The sequence below is a fragment of the Tursiops truncatus genome, chromosome 7 (genome assembly GCF_011762595.2).
Source record: "Tursiops truncatus isolate mTurTru1 chromosome 7, mTurTru1.mat.Y, whole genome shotgun sequence".
Taxonomy (NCBI): domain Eukaryota; kingdom Metazoa; phylum Chordata; class Mammalia; order Artiodactyla; family Delphinidae; genus Tursiops; species Tursiops truncatus.
This window is the reverse complement of record NC_047040.1, coordinates 3,312,904-3,331,623: the sequence shown is the minus strand read 5'-3', so window position 1 is coordinate 3,331,623 and position 18,720 is coordinate 3,312,904. Positions and strand designations below refer to the sequence as shown.

Below are 18,720 nucleotides of genomic sequence, written 5' to 3'. Positions count from 1 at the left end.
GTGGCCTCTCCCGTTGCGGAGCACAGGCTCCGGATGCGCAGGCTCAGCGGCCGTGGCTCACGGGCCTAGCCGCTCCGCGGCATGTGGGATCCTCCCGGACCGGGGCACGAACCCGTGTCCCCCGCATCGGCAGGCAGACTCTCAACCACTGCGCCACCAGGGAAGCCCCAGAAATATTTTTAAATAGCAAAAAATCCAAAGTTAACTGTCCATCAATAGGAGAGCAGTAAAATAAGGATGGTAACCTCATGCAGTGGCTACTCTGCAACCATTAAAAAGAATGCACCAGGTCTATACTAACAGGGGTTAATATCTACCTAGCACTCACCTCAGGGCAGGTCTCATCCCACTGCTTTGTGTATACTGATTCAAAACGACCCTACTGTGTAGAACCTGTTGCCATCCCCAACGTGTAGAAGAGAGAATTGAGCCTGGGGGAGGTTAAGTAACAGTCCAATGAGGATGCGGTCAGCTGGGGTCCAACTCCTGCAGCTGGTTCCAGAGTCCACATGCTTAAACACACACAATAATTTGGGCAGAATACGCAAGGCACCACTGCTAATGATGGTTTTGGGGAAGTGGGCTTGGGTGAAGGAATAAGATTAAGTTTGACTTTTCATTTCATACTGTTCATATTCTTTACCATATATCTTTATCACATATCACCATGTATCAGTTTTACACATTACTTAAAATCCACTAATTTAAATAAATAAGCATGAAAGTATAAAAACGTTTTAAAACGATGGACAAGAGTATGGAAGTTACTCTAACAAGTAAAAATAGAGTTACCAGATGATCCAGCCATCCCACTCCTGGGCATATATCCAAAAAAGATGAAAACTCTCATTTGAAAAGATACATGCACCCCAATGTTCATAGCAGCACTATTTACAATAGCCAAGAAGACATGGAAGCAAACTAAGTGTCCACTGGCAGAAGATGTGGTACATATATACAATGGAATACTTCTCAGCCATAAAAAAGAATGAAATAGTGCCATTTGCAGCAACATAGATGGACCTAGAAATTATCATACTAAGCGAAGTCAGTCAGAGAAAGACAAATATCACATGATATCCCTTATATGTGGGATCGAAAAAATAGTACAAATGAACTTATTTACAAAACAAAAATAGACTCACAGACTTAGAAAACAAACTACGGTTACCAAAGGGGAAAGGAGTGGAGGACAAGTTAGGGCTTTGGGATTAACAGATACACACTGCTATATATAAAATAGATAAACAACAAGGACTTACTCTATAGCACAGGGAACTATATTCAATATCTTGTAATAATCCATAATGGAAAAGAATCTGAAAAAGACTAGATATTGGTATATGCATACCTGAACCACTTTGCTGTACACCTGAAACTAACACAACATTGTAAAGCAACTATACTTCAATTTTTTAAAAAAATAAAAGATAAAATACATATTAAAAAGAAACGGTCCTGATACCGACTTTTAAGGGATCTGTTAATTTTATAAGCAACAGTAAAGTATATGGTAAGGAAATGGAAAACATGAGAACCGGCTCACAGGGTTTCTGGAAACTCTGGGTTACGTGTAAGTGTCACCTTACTTCCCGGGTTCGCACACAGAGTTGATGGTGCTTGGCCAGAGCGCCTATGTAGCCCAGAAGACAGAAATACCCACACGCACTTACAGTGCTTCCGCGGGCACAGCAGACAACCAGAGCTCTAACCCGAGCAGAATTGTGTGCCTTTTGAAAGTGCCTTATAAATTATCCAATGTGACATCACAATGGTCCTATAAGGTTTAGTTTCGTCCTCTGTAAAACGGAGATATCAGTATTTGTTCACCTACCAGCACTGATCATTTATGTATTTATTTACATTCCTATCCCCATTTCGCAGATATGGAAAGTTTCGAAAGTAGTTCCTGGGGGAAAGAATGTAGTTTTGTTTGATCTTTCTTTATCAATAGTGAGTGAGAGGGAGGAGGGGGGAGTGCTTTGATGCGCCCAGCTCCGGAAGGGAAAGGGAAGATGGTGACGCCCTTTAATGTCCAGGGGATTTGGGAAGGACAAGCAGGCACGGCACGGTGGCTGGAGCTGGCGGTAGTGCGTCGCACGCTCCGGGTTTGAGGCGTCCCTGAGCGCGAGTCCGGGCGCGGAAAGTGAGACGGCGGCGCGGGGACTCGGAGGGGACTCGGAGGTCCTTACGCAGGGAATCCTCGCCCCCGGCCCCGCCCCGTCTGTGCGCGGATGCTGACCCCGCCGCGAGCCGCGGCTGTGACTTGCGGGACTTTTTTTGGCGCGCAAGGTCTCGGTGCCCTCTCCGTGACGGGGCAACTGGCGTTTGAGCCAGGTCCAGCCGCGTCCAGGCAGGAGGGAAGACGTGGAGGGGCGCGCGTCTGCCGCAGGAAACACGGGCTCCAGAGTCCCATTTTACGAGTGAGGCGTTCCCACGAGTTAGTCTGTGGCTTTGGGGAACGCTCTTTCCTGGGCCTCAGTTTCCCCATCTGTAAAACCGGAGTAAATCGCGCAGAGTTGGGATGGGAATTACACGAGGTCCCGCGCGCTCCGAGGGCGAGAAAGGCCGGCGGCGGCCGCATCACCGGGCAGTCTCCCGACTTGCCAGGTGTGGGCTCAGCCCTCCGCTCCCTGCCTTCCTCCCCGCCTTCCTCCCCGAAGTAGGCTGGGGGCGAGGAGCGACGGGCTCTGCCCGACACTGGCGCCTCCCGCGCTGGCGCCCCGGGTGTCTGCCCCGCCGGCACCCGGAGGTGCCCGGCGCTCCCGGAGCTGGGCGCGGCGCGGCGCGGTCCTCGTGACCCGGCGGACGCCTCCGGGACCTCGCCCCTCCCTCCTGGCTGTGCGCCCTGCGCCCTGCCTGGCCTGTATTTGCCCTCCTGGCCTCAACGCACCGCGACCCGACGCCCGGCCTGTCGCCTTGCTCTCCCTGGCAGGACCGCAGAGAGCAACCCCGGGGTCCGGGCCAGGGCCGACACGCACCCGGAAAGGAGTCGGTGAGTTCGGGGAGAAGGGGGAACGGCGGGGTCCGGTGGCGCCCGGGATGGAGGCCGCAGGTTCAGGGCGGGTCCGCGGTGCTGGGTGCAGCCCCACCGGTGTGAAAACACCCCCAGGGGCCCCCAGGCCTCGGTCCCGGCCGATGAGGAGGACGCGTCCAACCCACCGAACCCCAAACCCAGGCTTCACCCAGATAGCTTGGCAAACTGGTCTGGATCCTCAGGGAGCAAAACAGCGGGGTTTTTTGTTTTTTTGTTTGTTTTTTGCGGTACGCGGGCCTCTCACTGTTGTGGCCTCTCCCGTCGCGGAGCACAGGCTCTGGACGCGCAGGCTCAGCGGCCATGGCTCACGGGCCCAGCCGCTCCGCGGCATCTTCCCGGACCGGGGCACGAACCCGTGTCCCCTGCATCGACAGGCAGACTCTCAACCACTGCGCCACCAGGGAAGCCCAAAACAGTGGGGGTTTTGGGGGGGCGGTTTGTTTTTTTTCTAAACATCTTTATTGGGGTATAATTGCTTTACAATGGTGTGTTAGTTTCTGCTTTATAACAAAGTGAATCAGTTATACATATGTTCCCATATCTCTTCCCTCTTGCGTCTCCCTCCCTCCCACCCTCCCTCCCTATCCCACCCCTCCAGGCGGTCACAAAGCACCGAGCTGATATCCCTGTGCTATGCGGCTGCTTCCCACTAGCTATCTACCTTACATTTGGTAGTGTGTATATGTCCATGCCACTCTCTCGCTTTGTCACAGCTCACCCTTCCCCCTCCCCATATCCTCAAGTCCTTTCTCCAGTAGGTTTGTGTCTTTATTCCTGTCTTACCCCTAGGTTCTTCATGACATTTTTTTTTTAAACTGCATATATATGTGTTAGCATACGGTATTTGTCTTTCTCCTTCTGACTTCATTCTGTATGACAGACTCTAGGTCTATCCACCTCACTACAAATAGCTCAATTTCGTTTCTTTTTATGGCTGAGTAATATTCCATTGTATATATGTGCCACATCTTCTTTATTCATTCATCCGATGATGGGCACTTAGGTTGTTTCCATCTCCGGGCTATTGTAAACAGTGCTGCAGTGAACATTTTGGTACATGACTCTTTTTGAATTATGGTTTTCTCAGGGTATATGCCCAGTAGTGGGATTGCTGGGCCATCTGGTAGTTCTATTTGTAGTTTTTTAAGGAACCTCCATACTGTTCTCCGTAGTGGCTGTACCAGTTCACATTCCCACCAGCAGTGCAGGAGTGTTCCGTTTTAGCCCTGTTGCGGATCTCCATGCAGACGGGGCTGAGGCTGCCGGCCTCGGAGGAGACTCACTCTGGCTGGTCGCCCAGGGGCCTGAGGCTGTTTGGGGAGAGACCCCTCCTGCCCGGAGAGAGAGAGCCCGGGTGGTGTCATGGCATATGGGAGGAGGCGTCCTGGACTTTGGGGCCTCTGAAAGCCCCAGTTTTATTGGAATTATGTTTTGTTTTCCGACAGGCCCCTCGACAGCCCACCACGCCCACCTTGTTATCGGGATGGGGGAAGGGTCTGTAGACGAGGAGAGTCACACAGTGGGTGGCCCCAGGTCCCTGCCTGAGCCAGGCCTCTTTACAAATCCCCTGCAGTTTCCTAGACTGTGTCCTACTCACCTTAACCAAATGTTGAAAACCCCATTTCATTTTCAGTTGGGTTGGGGTCTTTGCCTTTTTATGTTTGTTTTTTAAAATTTTAGTTACACATTTCTTTCTGAGAGGTTGGAATGATAAAGGGGGGAGGTGAGGCCCCCACTAGCCCACCAGGTGCAAAGGTGGCACTGCGCTTGGCCGTGAAGCCCCGAGGAGAAGGCCAGGGCTTGCAGACCACGGCAGCGGAGCAGTGACACTGGCACCTGGGTTCAGCCCGTTCACCTCTGTCCTCCGACGTCCAGCCCTCCACCGGATTGTCAGCCGCTCCGCTGACCTCAGTAAGACACAGCTCTCTTGGGCAAGAGCCCCCTGCCTGAATCTCCAGGGCCTCACGCCTTAGACCCAAGCACCAGTCATAGGTGCCTGCGCTCCACCACCTCCAAAATCTGGGTGCAGTGGTAGGAGCCCCGCAGGATTCACTGAAGACGATTCCAGGCACATAGACTAGCAGTCAGTGGGTCTTATTGATTAAGGCATTTGTGACTGAAAAATTAAAGCCAGCTGAGTGGAAGGCTTGGGGGTGGTGAAGAGGCTCCAGAGCCCCGTAGGCTACACAGAAGGGAGACTTTGGTGCGCTCGGATGACAGTGTGGTGACCTCTCGTGGCTGCCCCCAGTTCATGCCATTGGGTCAGCCTTCTAGGGCTGTCTCGTTCTTTTCAGAAGCAGTCTCTGGAGGAAGAGCCCGCTCCCCTCTACCCACCTTGTAACCTCTCCCTTTAATCCTGACATCCTGGCATCACCCAGGGCTGGAGAGAGACATAGAGGTCATGGTACAGATGGAAAACCTGAGACCCAGAGAGGAAGGGGACTTGTCCCAAGTCGCAGGGCTGGCTGGTGCCTGAACTAGGATAGGAACCCAATTCCTGGAGCTCAGCCGCGTCCTCGTCCCTCAGCGTCACCTTGGGACCCGTCCTTGCTGTGGAGACTAGAGCTGAGGCTTTAGCTGCAGGTGCAGAACTATGTCCATGCGTAAACAAGGTTTCCAGCAGCTTCCCAGGGAGCTGGGAGAACGGAGAGAACGGGCAGGCGGGAGGCAAGCTGCAGGGCCGTTGCTGCTGGACTTATTTCAGAGCACCCGCCGTGGGTGGGGGGGAAGGTGCTCACTTTGCAGCTGACGAGGGCAGCAGGCCCTGCCTGCAGAAGTGACCACACAGGCCAGCTTTGGGAAGCAGCCGCAAAGGGTTAACACAGAGGCCCCACAGCTGGCGCCTGGCCTTCCCTCAGGAACGTGCCCACATCTTTATCGGCAAGAGTTGCCCACCTGATTCTGAGTCATTCCTGTCATTGTTTGTTGGGCATTGAAGAGGAGCTTGGACTTGCTGCAAAGTTTATCTGCTCCGGCGGTGGTGACTACGCATAACTGCTGTCGCTTCCAGCTCGGGGGCCGCCAGCCCAGGTTTTATGTAGGAGGGATCCCCGCCCAGATCTCCCTTTAATGTGGCCAAAATATGAACTCAAATCTTTAACAGATAAAGATGACCCACCATCGAAATGGCGGTGGTCTGGGTTCAGGATATCCACTTGGTAAAACCTGTTCTGTCTCTTCCCAACTCACTAACCTCGGTGTCACGCTCTCTTTTCTCCATTATAGCTTTTAAGCAATGGGGGAGGGCTCACAGGCTCAAAGATTAAAAATGTGATTACATCTGAGCCGTGGACCAGGCGCAAATTGAAAGTGGTTTGTTCAGGAAGCTCATGACTGGGCGTAATCTGCACCGAAGTGGAGCCAGGAGCAGGTGGAGCCTGGTGGGGTCTGCCCCCGCCCCAGCACGCATGCCCTGGGAGGTTCGCCCAGGCTAGGGCAGAGCAGAGCCCGGCCCCCTCCATGGGTCCAGCATGTCCTCTGCTGCCATGTTCCCCCTCGACTGTTACGGTTGGAGGGATACCGGTTGGAGATCAGGGTCTTGGTGAGCAAGCTAAGTGGGAAGTGAGGAGAGAGATGATTGTGGCTGAAAGGCTGTTCCCTTCCATGAACCCACGTGGGTCCCTCAGCGTGGCCGTACCTGGCAGAGGGGCTGCCCTTCCCCCATACCCCAAGTTCCCCCATCAGTCTGACGCAGGCCAGAAGGGGTGCTAGCAAGACACTCCTCGATTGCCAGAGACTTTTGGTTTATGCGTTTTGAATATTGAAATCAAACATATTCTCCATTTGACTTCAGATTATTTTCTAAAGATAGTTTTTTAAAAGCTTTGAACCATCACCCCACCACCCATCATCACCACCACCAACAACAAGAACAACGAAAATAATAAATTAATGAAAATAATAAAAAGCTGGGACTTCCCTGGCAGTCCAGTGGTTAAGACTTCACCTTCCAATGCAGGGGGTGCGGGTTCAATCCCTGGCTGGGGAACTGAGATCCCACATGCCTTGGGGCCAAAAAAACAGAACATAAAACAGAAGCAGTGTTGTAACAAATTCAATAAAGACTTTAAAAATGGTCCACATCAAAAAATCTTTAAATAAATAAATAGCTTTAAGCTTCTGCACATCATTAATTCACGACATGGGAAGATTTGGTCACAGTAGATAAAGACCCATGTCGTGGACCACCCGTGTCGTGGACCCATGTCGGGAGCCAGGCTCCTGACCCCAGGCTGTCCTGAGAACACGCTTCCCTCGGAGGCATCGCGTCCCTGCTGCATGCCGCAGCACGCTACACACGGGATGTGTCTGAAATTTGGAATCACTCTCCCTCCCCTCCTCTGCCTGCACCTCCTGTTCACCCAGAAGTTGGGCCAGAGCTAAAAATAGGCGCCACAGGGCTTCCCTGGTGGCGCAGTGGCTGAGAGTCCGCCTGCCGATGCAGGGGACACAGGTTCGTGCCCCGGTCCGGGAAGATCCCACATGCTGCGGAGCGGCTGGGCCCGTGAGCCATGGCCGCTGAGCCTGCGCATCCGGAGCCTGTGCTCCGCAACGGGAGAAGCCAGAACAGTGAGAGGCCCGCGTACCGCAAAAAAAAAAAAAAGGCACCACATATACCCTCAGAAAACCATAATTCAAAAAGAGTCACGTACCACAATGTTCATTGCAGCTCTGTTTACAATAGCCAGGACGTGGAAGCAACCTAAGTGTCCATTGACAGAAGATGTGGCACATATATACAATGGAATATTACTCAGCCATAAAAAGAAACGAAATTGAGTTATTTGTAGTGAGGTGGATGGACCTAGAGTCTGTCATACAGAGTGAAGTAAGTCAGAAAGAGAAAAACAAATACCGTATGCTAACACATATATATGGAATCTAAGAAAAAAAAGGTTCTGAAGAATCTAAAGGCAGGACAGGAATAAAGGTGCAGATGTAGAGAATGGACTTGAGGACCCACGGAGGGGGAAGGGTAAGTTGGGACCAAGTGAGAGCGTGGCATGGACATATATACACTAGCAAATGTGAAATAGCTAGCTAGTGGGAAGCAGCCGCATAGCGCAGGGAGATCAGCTCGGTGCTCTGTGACCACCTAGAGGGGTGGGATAGGGAGGGTGGGAGGGAGTCGCAAGAGGGAGGGGATATGGGGATATATGTATACGTATAGCTGATTCACTTTGTTATACAGCAGAAACACACCATTGTAAAGCAATTATACTCCAATAAAGATGTTAAATAAATCAAATAAAGATAGGCCCCAGAGTAACATTTTTCAGATGATGTCTCATCCGTGAGGCACCAGCCATCTGCTCTTGGTTTAGTCTGTGGGATGCTTATTTTTCAGAGTCTGTACTGCGTCACTCCTGGCTTCATTAAACAGAGCACCATGAACACATATCACCTTCCTCAACAATTCAGGGTCATCCCTGGCACCTCCGAAATGGCGCGAAGCCGTGGTGCCGTGGTCCCCTTGAAGCGTGGAGGCTGTCTGCTTCCCTCTGCATCCTGGTCTCCCCTGTTCACATCTCAGTAGGTTGCTGCCCGGCATCACTCCAGGCAGCAGGCAGCCAGGCTGGGCCTCTTCACCACCCGACCCCGGGAGGCACCCACCTCACCAGAGGTGCCCGGACCCTCCCTGGTCCAGTGCGCGCCCGTTCCCAGGCCTCAATGGCCTTTTCTATCTGAGCTGGGAAGCCAAGTACATCCTTATTAGAAAGACACATCAAACAAAAGAAACAGACTTGAGGGGGGCTGGGGTGGGGGGATCCTGTGGGTGTGAAGCGTCCGGTGGCAGTTCTGACCCCTAGTGACCTTTCCATCCATCCCTTATCGGTCACTGACATGCTCCAAGACGGTTACGCTTGCGTGACAAGAAAGAGATACTTGTTTCCTTTTGTTTTGCTTTTCTCCCCCACACCTCACAATTTTAGTTTCTTGAAATAAGGCCTGGAATTGTGACTTTTCCTTTAGGAGAGGAGAGAGAATGCTAACTACTCAGCTGATGGTCACGGCTTTCATCTGCTCTGGGAAGAGAATTTCAATGAATGGGCTTCTTATGATAGAATTTTTTTCAACAATGGTGAAAAACAAAAATGAGTAAACCCCAGCCATCCATCAAATGACTTTTTCTTTTTTTTTTTTTTTTTTTTTTTTGGCGGTACGCGGGCCTCTCACTGCCGTGGCCTCTCCCGTTGCGGAGCACAGGCTCCGGACGCGCAGGCTCAGCGGCCATGGCTCACGGGCCCAGCCGCTCCGCGGCCTGTGGGATCTTCCTGGACCGGGGCACAAACCCGCGTCCCCTGCATCGGCAGGCGGACTCCCAACCACTGCGCCACCAGGGAAGCCCCGTCAAATGACTTTTTGTTCCAGTTTTTTTAAAAATGGAAACTGTGTGCTCTAGAGGAGCATCAGGAATCAGTCTTGGTTTAATGTTTTCATGTCCAAAATCTAAAGTCAACCGTAATGAAAATAGTTTGAACGATTCTGGCACATCAGGGCATCCTCTTAATGCGTCGTTCACAGTCAGCACGGTGCTTGAGGATGGAAATACTGAGGGGTCGGTGCAAAAAATTTAAGAAATTATTTTTCACCGACTTTAAGGCACAAGCCAGGAAACAGTTTAGTTGACAGCCGTGGGATCTCCGTGGACATCTCCATTTTAGCTGGCATCGAGTGTTTCTCAGAAAACGGCACTTTTCATAATTAACCTCTTATACAGCAAAGCAGTTTTCTAACAGAGCAAGTTGTGTTCACATTTCTGCAGAGAGTACTTTCGGCTGGTCAGCACTGGTGAGAGGGAGAAGTTCCCCAGAATTCAGAAGCAACATTGGGTCTTTCGATTGGTGTTAAGGTTTCCCAGTGAGAGCAGACAGATTGGATCCCTTCTCTGATGTTCCTAAAAAGCAATTTTCAGTCCTCAGTGAAGAGTGGCTGAAGTCGCCCAGAGGTTCGTGAACTCACGGTTGCCCACAGGGAACCTGTCACCAAACAGAATCTTCCCCCAGAGCAGAGCTGGACTGGGTGTAGTGGCCACAGTCTCTGGCCAAGGGGCCCCTGTGTGGCCTGACGAAGACCAGAGAGGTGGGAGCACAGAAAAGCACCCCCATGTGCCAGGGAGAAGTCACCGTCATCGCGATATGTGATGTCACCAGCTGTTAGGTGTGAAGAAATACTCAAGGGGCAGGCGTGATGGGGGAGGGAGAGACAGGTGGAGGTGTCATCAGAAGATCTTGTTAGGATGCAGATTCTGAGTCAGGAGTGCTGGGGCAGGGCCTGGGAGTCTGCATGTCTCACAGGCTCTGGGGGCTGCTGCTGGTCTGCAGAGCACACTCTGCATAGCGAGCAAGGTGGTAAAGCTGTCCTTCTCTTGCTTTTTGACATTTGGATTTTCCTTCCTTTGTCCTCTTGGCATTGATTGGGGTCTTCAGTGTCCTTGGAAAGGGCATAACGTCATCTGAAGCCTGACTCCTGGGGTGTGGGGATTGTACGCGTGGGTTCGTTTATTTCGACTGCACACATTTCCAGACACCCATTTGCCTGTTTTCTAAAACGATTTAACTCAGGTTCCAGCTGCTGGGAAATCAGCACTTGCTGTGTTGCCTCTTCTTTGTGAATTGGCCGGCATCTGTACGCGGGCTTCCTGGGCTGAACACTGTGGGCCTGTGTTATTGCAGGTGTGACCCCGACGAGAAGCAGAGATGGGGAAAAAACTGGATCTTTCCACGCTCACAGATGAAGAGGCCAAGCACGTCTGGGAAGTGGTTCAACGGGACTTTGACCTTCGAAGGAAAGAAGAGGAGAGACTAGAGTGAGTGTGTGTGGCTGGGCCCCCGCAGTGCAGCCCTGGTGGCCTCCGGAGCGGCTGTCACCTCGCGGCCCTCCGAGTGGACAGACAGGAGGAGCTCGGGTACAGGACACTGGCCGGAAGCTGGGCGCTGGGAAACATTCTGCTTTCTGGCCTTAAGAAACTTTAAGTTTCTTCCTAATTAAAACAAGGAGATCTGACTTTGCTCCTGAGAGCCAGATATTCCCTGAATAGGTTTAGTTCAACTTGATCCAGCCCCAGGGTGACATTCTCTCCTAAGTGGGGTGATGCTTAGGGCACGGCATTGCACGAATAAAAGAGCTAGAGGTGATGAATAGGGAAAGCCTTGGCGCTGGCCTGAGACACCCAGAAGCCGGGAGCAAGGGCATTTAGGACAAAGGCTGACTTCCGCCTCTTCCCAGCAGTGTTGGGGCACCTCATCCTCAGCATGGAGGCCCCAGCGCCATTTTGCATGTCTCTCCCCGTGGGCTGAGCTAAAACCCACCCGGCGTTACTTACTCCCCCTCTGCCCTTGCATATTCCTCCACCAGACCTCCAAGGCTTAGCTGTCCCCCGGGCTCCCTGTTGTCTTGGTGACTTTTGTGGGTTGGTAGGCCTATTGCGAAGGAGACATTGTATAAAGACTCGGGGTGGGGGGGGGGAGGTAGCCAAGGAAATGCCTGAAAGGCCCCTGGTGGCAGAGCACCAAGAGGAGGTTAGAGCCATGATGGGAAGCAGACCGTCGGGGGGCTGAGGACCCGGGCAGGACTTGGGCCTTTCCCCGCGTGGCTGCAGGCCTTCGGGCAGGGGAGTAACAAGACCCGGCTTCTGCTCTGCAGGCGGTGGGCTACGGAGAAGTGGTCAGATGAGCTTTGAAGGGGGCCCCTGCAAGTGTGCCCACGGGTTGGATGTGGGGTGTGGAGTATGGGAGGCGTCAAGGTCAGGGTCACTCCAGAGCCATGGCCTGAGTAACTGGGGCATGGAGGTGTCGTCACATCACCTGGGGAAGGTGAGGGTGGAGCAGGTGTGGAGGAAGCCAGGACACGGGTCAGACCTGTTGACACTGGGTTGCCTGTTAGACACGAAGTGGCCAGGGAAGCCCCACACCCACGGGGCTGGAACCCAGCAGAGACAGGACTGAGGGCGCAGCCACCTACAGATGCTGTGGCTGCTGGAATCATTCCAGACTAGTGGCTTAAAGCACACACATCCCTCGCGGCTCTGGAGTCCAGAAGCCGAGGTGTGGGCGGGGCTGCCCGCCTTCCGGAGGGTCCCTTGCCTCTGCCGGCGTCTCGAGGGGCCCACGCTCCTTGGCTTCTGCCCCTCCTGCCTCTTCGAGGCCGTCAGCCTGCCGTCTTCCAGTCTCTGTCTTTCTGACCTCTGCTTCTGTCGTCGCATCTCTCTGGCTCTCCTGCCCTCCTGTTTTGCCTAGAAGGATCTCACGATCACGCTGAGCCCACCCAGCTAATCCCGTCACCAACTCACAACCCTTAACTTAATCACACCTGCAGAGTCCCTCTTGCCCTGTAAGGAGACACAGTCCCAGGTTCTAAGAACCAGGACATACAGCGTTTTTGGGGTAGAGGGATCATTAGATCATTACTTAGCTGCCCCAGTATTTAAAGCCATGGGTCTGGAGGAGACCACGCTGCAGGGAGGACACAGAGAGAAAGACGGACCCCAGCAGAGACAGAAGGAGCAGCGGTGGGAGTCTCTGGGTCCCGACACAGAGCAGAGTCCACACAAACAGACGAACTGTTAAGTGAAGCACGTTCATTGGAGCCCAGCGCCCGTCTCGATGGCGGGGAGGCGTCGGACCAGGACCGCGAGGCTTCCTGCCGCCGCTCTGTGGAGCTCTCCACCCTCCGCTCTGTGTTGGGCTGCAGGTCACCCCCGCCCCCGGGGTTTTCATTATGAAGGTACTTTCTCCCCACTGGTGTCTGGGGCCCTGACTCAGCCCCCCGCGACCCCAGGATTGGGGCCCAGAGCTGACCTTGGCCAGCGTCCTCGTGCTGATTGGGCCCGCCCCGCCCCTCATCCCCTCCCTCTGCTTCAGCCGTGGCCTGAAGGCTGCACCCGGGGCCCAGGTCCACAGGCTCTCAGCGACAGAGCCCACCTGGCCTTTGCTCTGGGGATCACAGCCTCTCCAGGCAGCCCAGCTGTTGTCACTTTTATTTTTTTATTTATTTTATTTATTTTTTTAATTGAAGTATAGTTGATGTACTTTTATTTTCAATGACAGCTTAGACCCTCCCATTCGATACGTATATAGAATCGCAGATCAGTCAGAGGGGAGGGGAACCCAGCCCTCCAGGGAGACCCTTGAGTGGGTAAGCCCCTCCCTCCGTCCAGGCAGAGCTCGGGTGGTTTTGCAGAAATTCCTGTCTTTCTTGTCTACGGGGGATGCCCTCCTGATACCCTTCCTCTTTATTTTCCATGTTCCTCTAGTCATTTCACACCGTAAAAGGGAGACACGCCCGGGTAACCTCCAGTTACTGCTGGGAAAGGAAGTCTCCTAAGGATGCGGGTTGTGTTGCCTCCACTTCTGGGGGGCCTACGGGGCAGGTCAGGTCCCCGGCCAGTCGGTTACGGTCGGGGTGATGTCCTTGTTCGGAAGTGCCTGAGGCCTTCTGCTCAAGCGGCCTTCAGATCGGCCGCTCTGCCGTGTCTTCTTGGCCTTCCGTGTGCGCTTAGATGGTGAGCTTATTAAGTACAATAGTGCAGGACATGGTCCCTGGAAATGCTCTGGTTCGGAGAGGTGGTGGTTCAGAGAATCCACGTCAGAGTCAAGGCAAGGATGCTGGAGCCCCAGTAGCCTTCCCTCGATTGGTGCTTCCTGTGCAGACACAGGCCCCTGGTGACACACTTGGGAAGAGCCGTGTAAACAGCGGGGGCTTAGTGAAGGGTGTTCTGTGGGTTTTATTTTTTGATGTTTCTGTCTCTTGCTCACTGTGGTATTGGTTAACTGTGCAACAAGAGGTGAAGCCGCCTCTGCCTGTGACAAGCCTTATCCCCAGGGTCCCCGTGACCCCTGGGAGCAGGGCCCAGGCATGTGGTTCTGAGGCCAGGACACACGGGGTGTGGGTTCAAGTTCTGCTCGGGTAGGTGCTGAGACTTAGGAAGGGCGTGGCGGAAACAAGCTCCGAATAAAGACCTTTGGGTTCTGGACACTGAGATTGTTTCTGCAGAGCAAGTTGGCTACAATACCAGCAGTCTACAATGAAACCGAAGACAGTTTAAAAATAATAACCCCCCTCCTTCCCAATCTCCTCTCAGTGGTAATCTGTGCATTTCACCAGTTTCAACGTTAATCGTCCATTTCCTGCAGCCACGGTATCCCATTCTCTGTCACACGTCTGGTTTCTCCACGATTCCTTGGAGTCCTCATACTTTCTCCCAGTTCCTGATTCTCTAATCTATGAACCAACAATGGGCTGAATGGAGAAACTGGCCCTCAGGTGACAACTAAGTGGGTGACCTTAGCAAACTGAGCTGCTCAGGGGTTGTTCAGATGAGTTTTTTGTTTGTTTGTTTTTCTGATTTTTATTGAGATACAGTTGATTTACAAGGTTGTGTTGGTTTCAGATGTATAGCACTCAGATGAGTTTTTGATGTCTTTGACACACTCTGAAAGATGCCAAATGGATGGCCCAGCTCAAAACACCTACCGAGGTCGTTGACAGAACAAAGTTAATAGGGGGGAAACTGTGAAACCAAGAAACAAACACATGCATTACTTGGAAGGAACTTTCCTGTCCTGAATACACGTCAAGTGGACATAGTGTGTGGGCTCAAGTTCAGTTCACCAGCAGCACATTTACCCGAGAGGCGATTTGCTAAACAGCCAATTCACCGAATATACCAGTTAGGAAACAATCAAACAAAAAAAGGAATACGTCTCCTTTAGTGTTTACAGAGTTAACAGGAATGGATGTTTGATGGATTGCTGCTCAATTTTTCTCCCCATGTGGGAGCATCACCCTGTAAAGGATGCTGGGATGGGGCCTGGGTGAGGGCTCCGGCACCTTCTCCTGTGGGGTAGGACCAGCACCTCTTTGGCTTCTGCTGTTAAAGTGTGTGACCAGTGAGCTGGCCCAGGTCCCCAGCACTAACGCTCGCATGCCCAGTAGACCATCTCCATGACATGAAAGCCTCCGACCCCTCGGCCAGGCCTGACCTCCTGCCCTGTGCAGAGGATTCTCACAGCCCCATGGGGAAGATGGAGGCCATCCGGTGGTGAAGAGCAAAGGCTGGAGCATCTTGGTTCATCTTCCCCATGAGCCTCTTAAAGGGACGTTTCAAACAGAACACGCTCGTTCCAGGGACTGGCTGTGGGCAGACCGTGTGGACAGCTACCCTCTGAACTGCCCAGGAGGATGTCCCTGGGGGTCTAGCTGCTGAGTGGCAGGTGCCTTGGGGAGCTTCCAAATGGCTTTTCTCACAGGCTATTTCGGGAATTCGAGGAGAAGGAAGGGGGAGGCCATCTGACCTTCGATTTAGCCCCAGGCAGATGTAAGTCTCTCCCTGAAGTCAGCATGTGTGACCAGGGACTCGGGAGTGGGGTGTTTACTGTACGCGGTGTGATGTTATTCCTGGCTTCCCGTCAACACAGTGCTACACTCTGGAGAATCCAAAACCCAAAGATGCACAAAAATTCTTAGGCAATTCCTCAAGCCTTCACTCTCCTCCAGACCCCGGTCACTGTCGCAGTGAGCTCACCCAGTTCCTCACAGAAAGCTCACAGATACCAGGTGTAACCTCCCCCCATGCTGCCCCCGTCCTTACCTGTGTTCATGCCCACCCTGTGTTCCCTCTCCTGGCCCTTACTTGTGCTCTGGCCCTTTCCTGTCTGCTCCCAGCTCCTGGAGCAGGGAGCTGCCTCAGTTACTCCCTCTCTGCCCTATAGCTCCTACTTGGAATGTCAGTAGGATCAGTCGCCATATTGGAACAAAAAAACAAAAGCAAGAACAAACCAACGAAAAAACACAGAAAGCCTTTCCTTTGTCCCTGACACCCTGCTAAACCCTGGCACACTCAAGGGCTGCACATCCTTACATCTGCCTCATGTTCCGCTGGTCTGTTCTGGCAGCTCCCCCTTTCACAGATAGAGATAATCAGTGAAACAACATGAAAGTCCTAAAATGCAACCAAGTGTGTATAACAATATCTAGTACAATGGTAACATTTCATATCAGTAAAAGAGGGAAGAATTAGTTAAAGCTAAGTGTTGGAATAGTTGACCATGAGTGCAGGGCTGGGGTAGGGAGTTTGACCTCAGTTAGATTTATAACTGATACATTAAAAATGTAAAACATGAAACTGAAAATTATTGGAAGAAAATATAAGTAAATATGTACATAATCTTGGAGTGGAAAAGCCTACATATGACAACACAGGTAGACATCACGACACAAAATACTGATGAGTATTGACTAAATACATACATCTGAATTTAAAGGAAAATGTTTAAGTTTTTAAAAATTAGAAGAAAAAGTTTTGTTTTGTTTTTGTTTTTTTTTTTGCGGTATGCAGGCCTCTCACTGTTGTGGCCTCTCCGGTTGCGGAGCACAGGCTCTGGATGCGCAGGCTCAGCGGCCATGGCTCACAGGCCCAGCCGCTCCGCGGCATGTGGGATCCTCCGGACCAGGGCACGAACCCATGTCCCCTGCATCGGCAGGCGGACTCTCAACCACTGCGCCACCAGGGAAGCCCCTAGAAGAAACAGTTTTAACAGAAATGGCAGTGATTCATATCTTTGATCTCTAAAGAGTGTCTTAAAATCAGAAAGATAAAGAAGTTTTCCAAATTAGAAAAACACAGAAATCCCACAGTTTACATAGGAAAGGGATAAATGAGAATGCATGGGTGACTCATGTCGCTGGGTGAGGACCCAAGTTTACCTAAATAGAACACCCTGTTTTCAAGGGCACAGCCCACAAGTCAAATATTAGGGTGCGGACCTTCCCCAGAAAGGCAAACAGGTGGTGATGTGGATTTGCAATCTTTGCAAACAGACCTGAATGCCTGAGATTACCCACGAAAGAGCTCCTGGTGTGACACGTGGCTTGCACACCATGACTTGCTTTAAAAATAAATAATAAGGAATTTGAGGTCACCCTTTGCTGGGCCACCTGGCACCACAGACAGGCAACTCCAGGGTTGAAAACACAGGGGCTGAAACAGGAAGTCAGCCGCCAGCGCAGCCTGGAGATTAACTGTGGTCTGGGTTCATCTGTGAGATTCCTGTGAGCCTCCCTCAGTTCACACATCACCACGTATTTCCTCTTTATCCCTTTTATCATCATTTGCTCATTCTCTTCAGAAGACCTCAAAGAACTTTAGCAAGTGTCTATTTCCCTCATTATAATTCCTGATACTTAACTCATATAATCAGGACCTTAGATCATGTAATTGCTCTTCAGTTCTTATTACATTATGTTTGTCCTCTTTCAGCAATTCTCTCTGACACTTTAGTTTGGTTGATGTACTTTTAATACTTTTGTCTCAATTCTGTGACTCATTGGTCCTTTCACCTCATTCTTAAGGGTCATACTTGAGATTCGGTTTTCAGTCCTCTGGAGCACATCTTCACATTGTTTTCTCAGGAATGGCATGGTGGGGGGGGATTTTATATTTGGGAATCTCTCAGGTGGGAGTGAGATCTCTGCTCACACATTTTCCCCTCAGAACCATGGCAGAATAATGAGCCCCCAAAGATGCCCATGTCCTAATCCCCCAAATCTGTGAGTATACTGGGCTACCTGGCAAAGGGGAATTAAGATTGCAGATGCAATTAAGGGTGCCAATCAGGGCCTCAGCATGGGGAGACAATCCTGGGTAATCCAGGTGGGCCAGTGTGGCCACAAGGGGCCTGATAGATGGAAGGATGCTGATCAGGGCCTGGACACAGGGAGACAGTCCTGGGTTATCCAGGTGAGCCACAAGGGGCCTGACAGATGGAAGGAGGGGGGACACAGGGCAACGTAAGAGTGATTCATGGTGAGAAGGACTCAACCCACCATTGCTGGCTCTGAGATGGAAGAAGGGGCCGTGAGCCAGTGAATACAGTTGCCCTCTAGAAGCTGGGAAAGCAAGGGCACAGACCTTCCCCCTGAGCCTCCAGGAAGAATCGCATTCCCACCAACACCTTGATTTTGGGTGCCATCTAGGACTTCCACAGCTTGAGAGGAGAAGTCAATACCTGGCTTCAAAGTTTCAAAAGTCAGGCTGACTCTCTTGTTAGGGGCTAATGCAGCTGGTGACTTTAAGTTGAAGCCAGGGCTCATTTACCATTTTGAAAACCCTAGGGTCCTGAAGAACTATGATAAATCTACTCTTCCTGTGCTCTGTAAATGGAACAACAAAGCCTGGGTGACAGCACATCTGTTTACAGTACGGTTTACTGAATATTTTAAGCTCACTGATGAGACCTACTGCTCAGGAAAAGATTCTTTTCAAAATAATAGTGCTGGGTTTCCCTGGTGGCGCAGTGGTTGAGAGTCCGCCTGCTGATGCAGGGGATGCGGGTTCGTGCCCCGGTCCGGGAAGATCCCACGTGCCGCGGAGCAGCTGGGCCCGTGAGCCATGGCCACTGAGCTTGCACGTCTGGAGCCTGTGCTCCGCAACGGGAGAGGCCACAGCAGTGAGAGGCCTGTTTACCGCAAAAAATAATAATACTGCTCATTGACAGTGTACCTGGTCACTCAAGATCTCTGATGGAGATGGACAATGAGATTAATATTGTTTTCATGCTGCTAAGACACATCCATTCTGCAGCCCATGGATTGAGGAGTAATTTGGCTTCTAAGTCTTATTCTTTAAGAAATGCCTTTCATGAGGCCATAGCTGCCAGAGACAGTGATTCCTCTGATGAATG

At 51.7% G+C, this 18,720-nt stretch overlaps 1 protein-coding gene across 2 annotated transcripts in view; it reads left to right on the top strand.

The window, feature by feature from the left end:
* The first annotated feature begins 2,103 nt into the window (after positions 1 to 2,103).
* The window catches only part of MLPH (melanophilin), a 42,275-nt gene continuing 25,658 nt past the window's right edge, over positions 2,104 to 18,720 (top strand). Inside the window, exons 1-2 of one of the 2 annotated variants that reach the window (XM_033859470.2) lie at positions 2,104 to 2,995; positions 10,714 to 10,847. In XM_033859470.2, coding sequence (XP_033715361.1) covers positions 10,738 to 10,847 — 110 coding nt within the window. In that variant the 5' untranslated portion in view covers positions 2,104 to 2,995; positions 10,714 to 10,737. The remainder of the gene's footprint in view (positions 2,996 to 10,713; positions 10,848 to 18,720) is intronic. The other variant, XM_033859469.2, reaches the window with a different exon arrangement.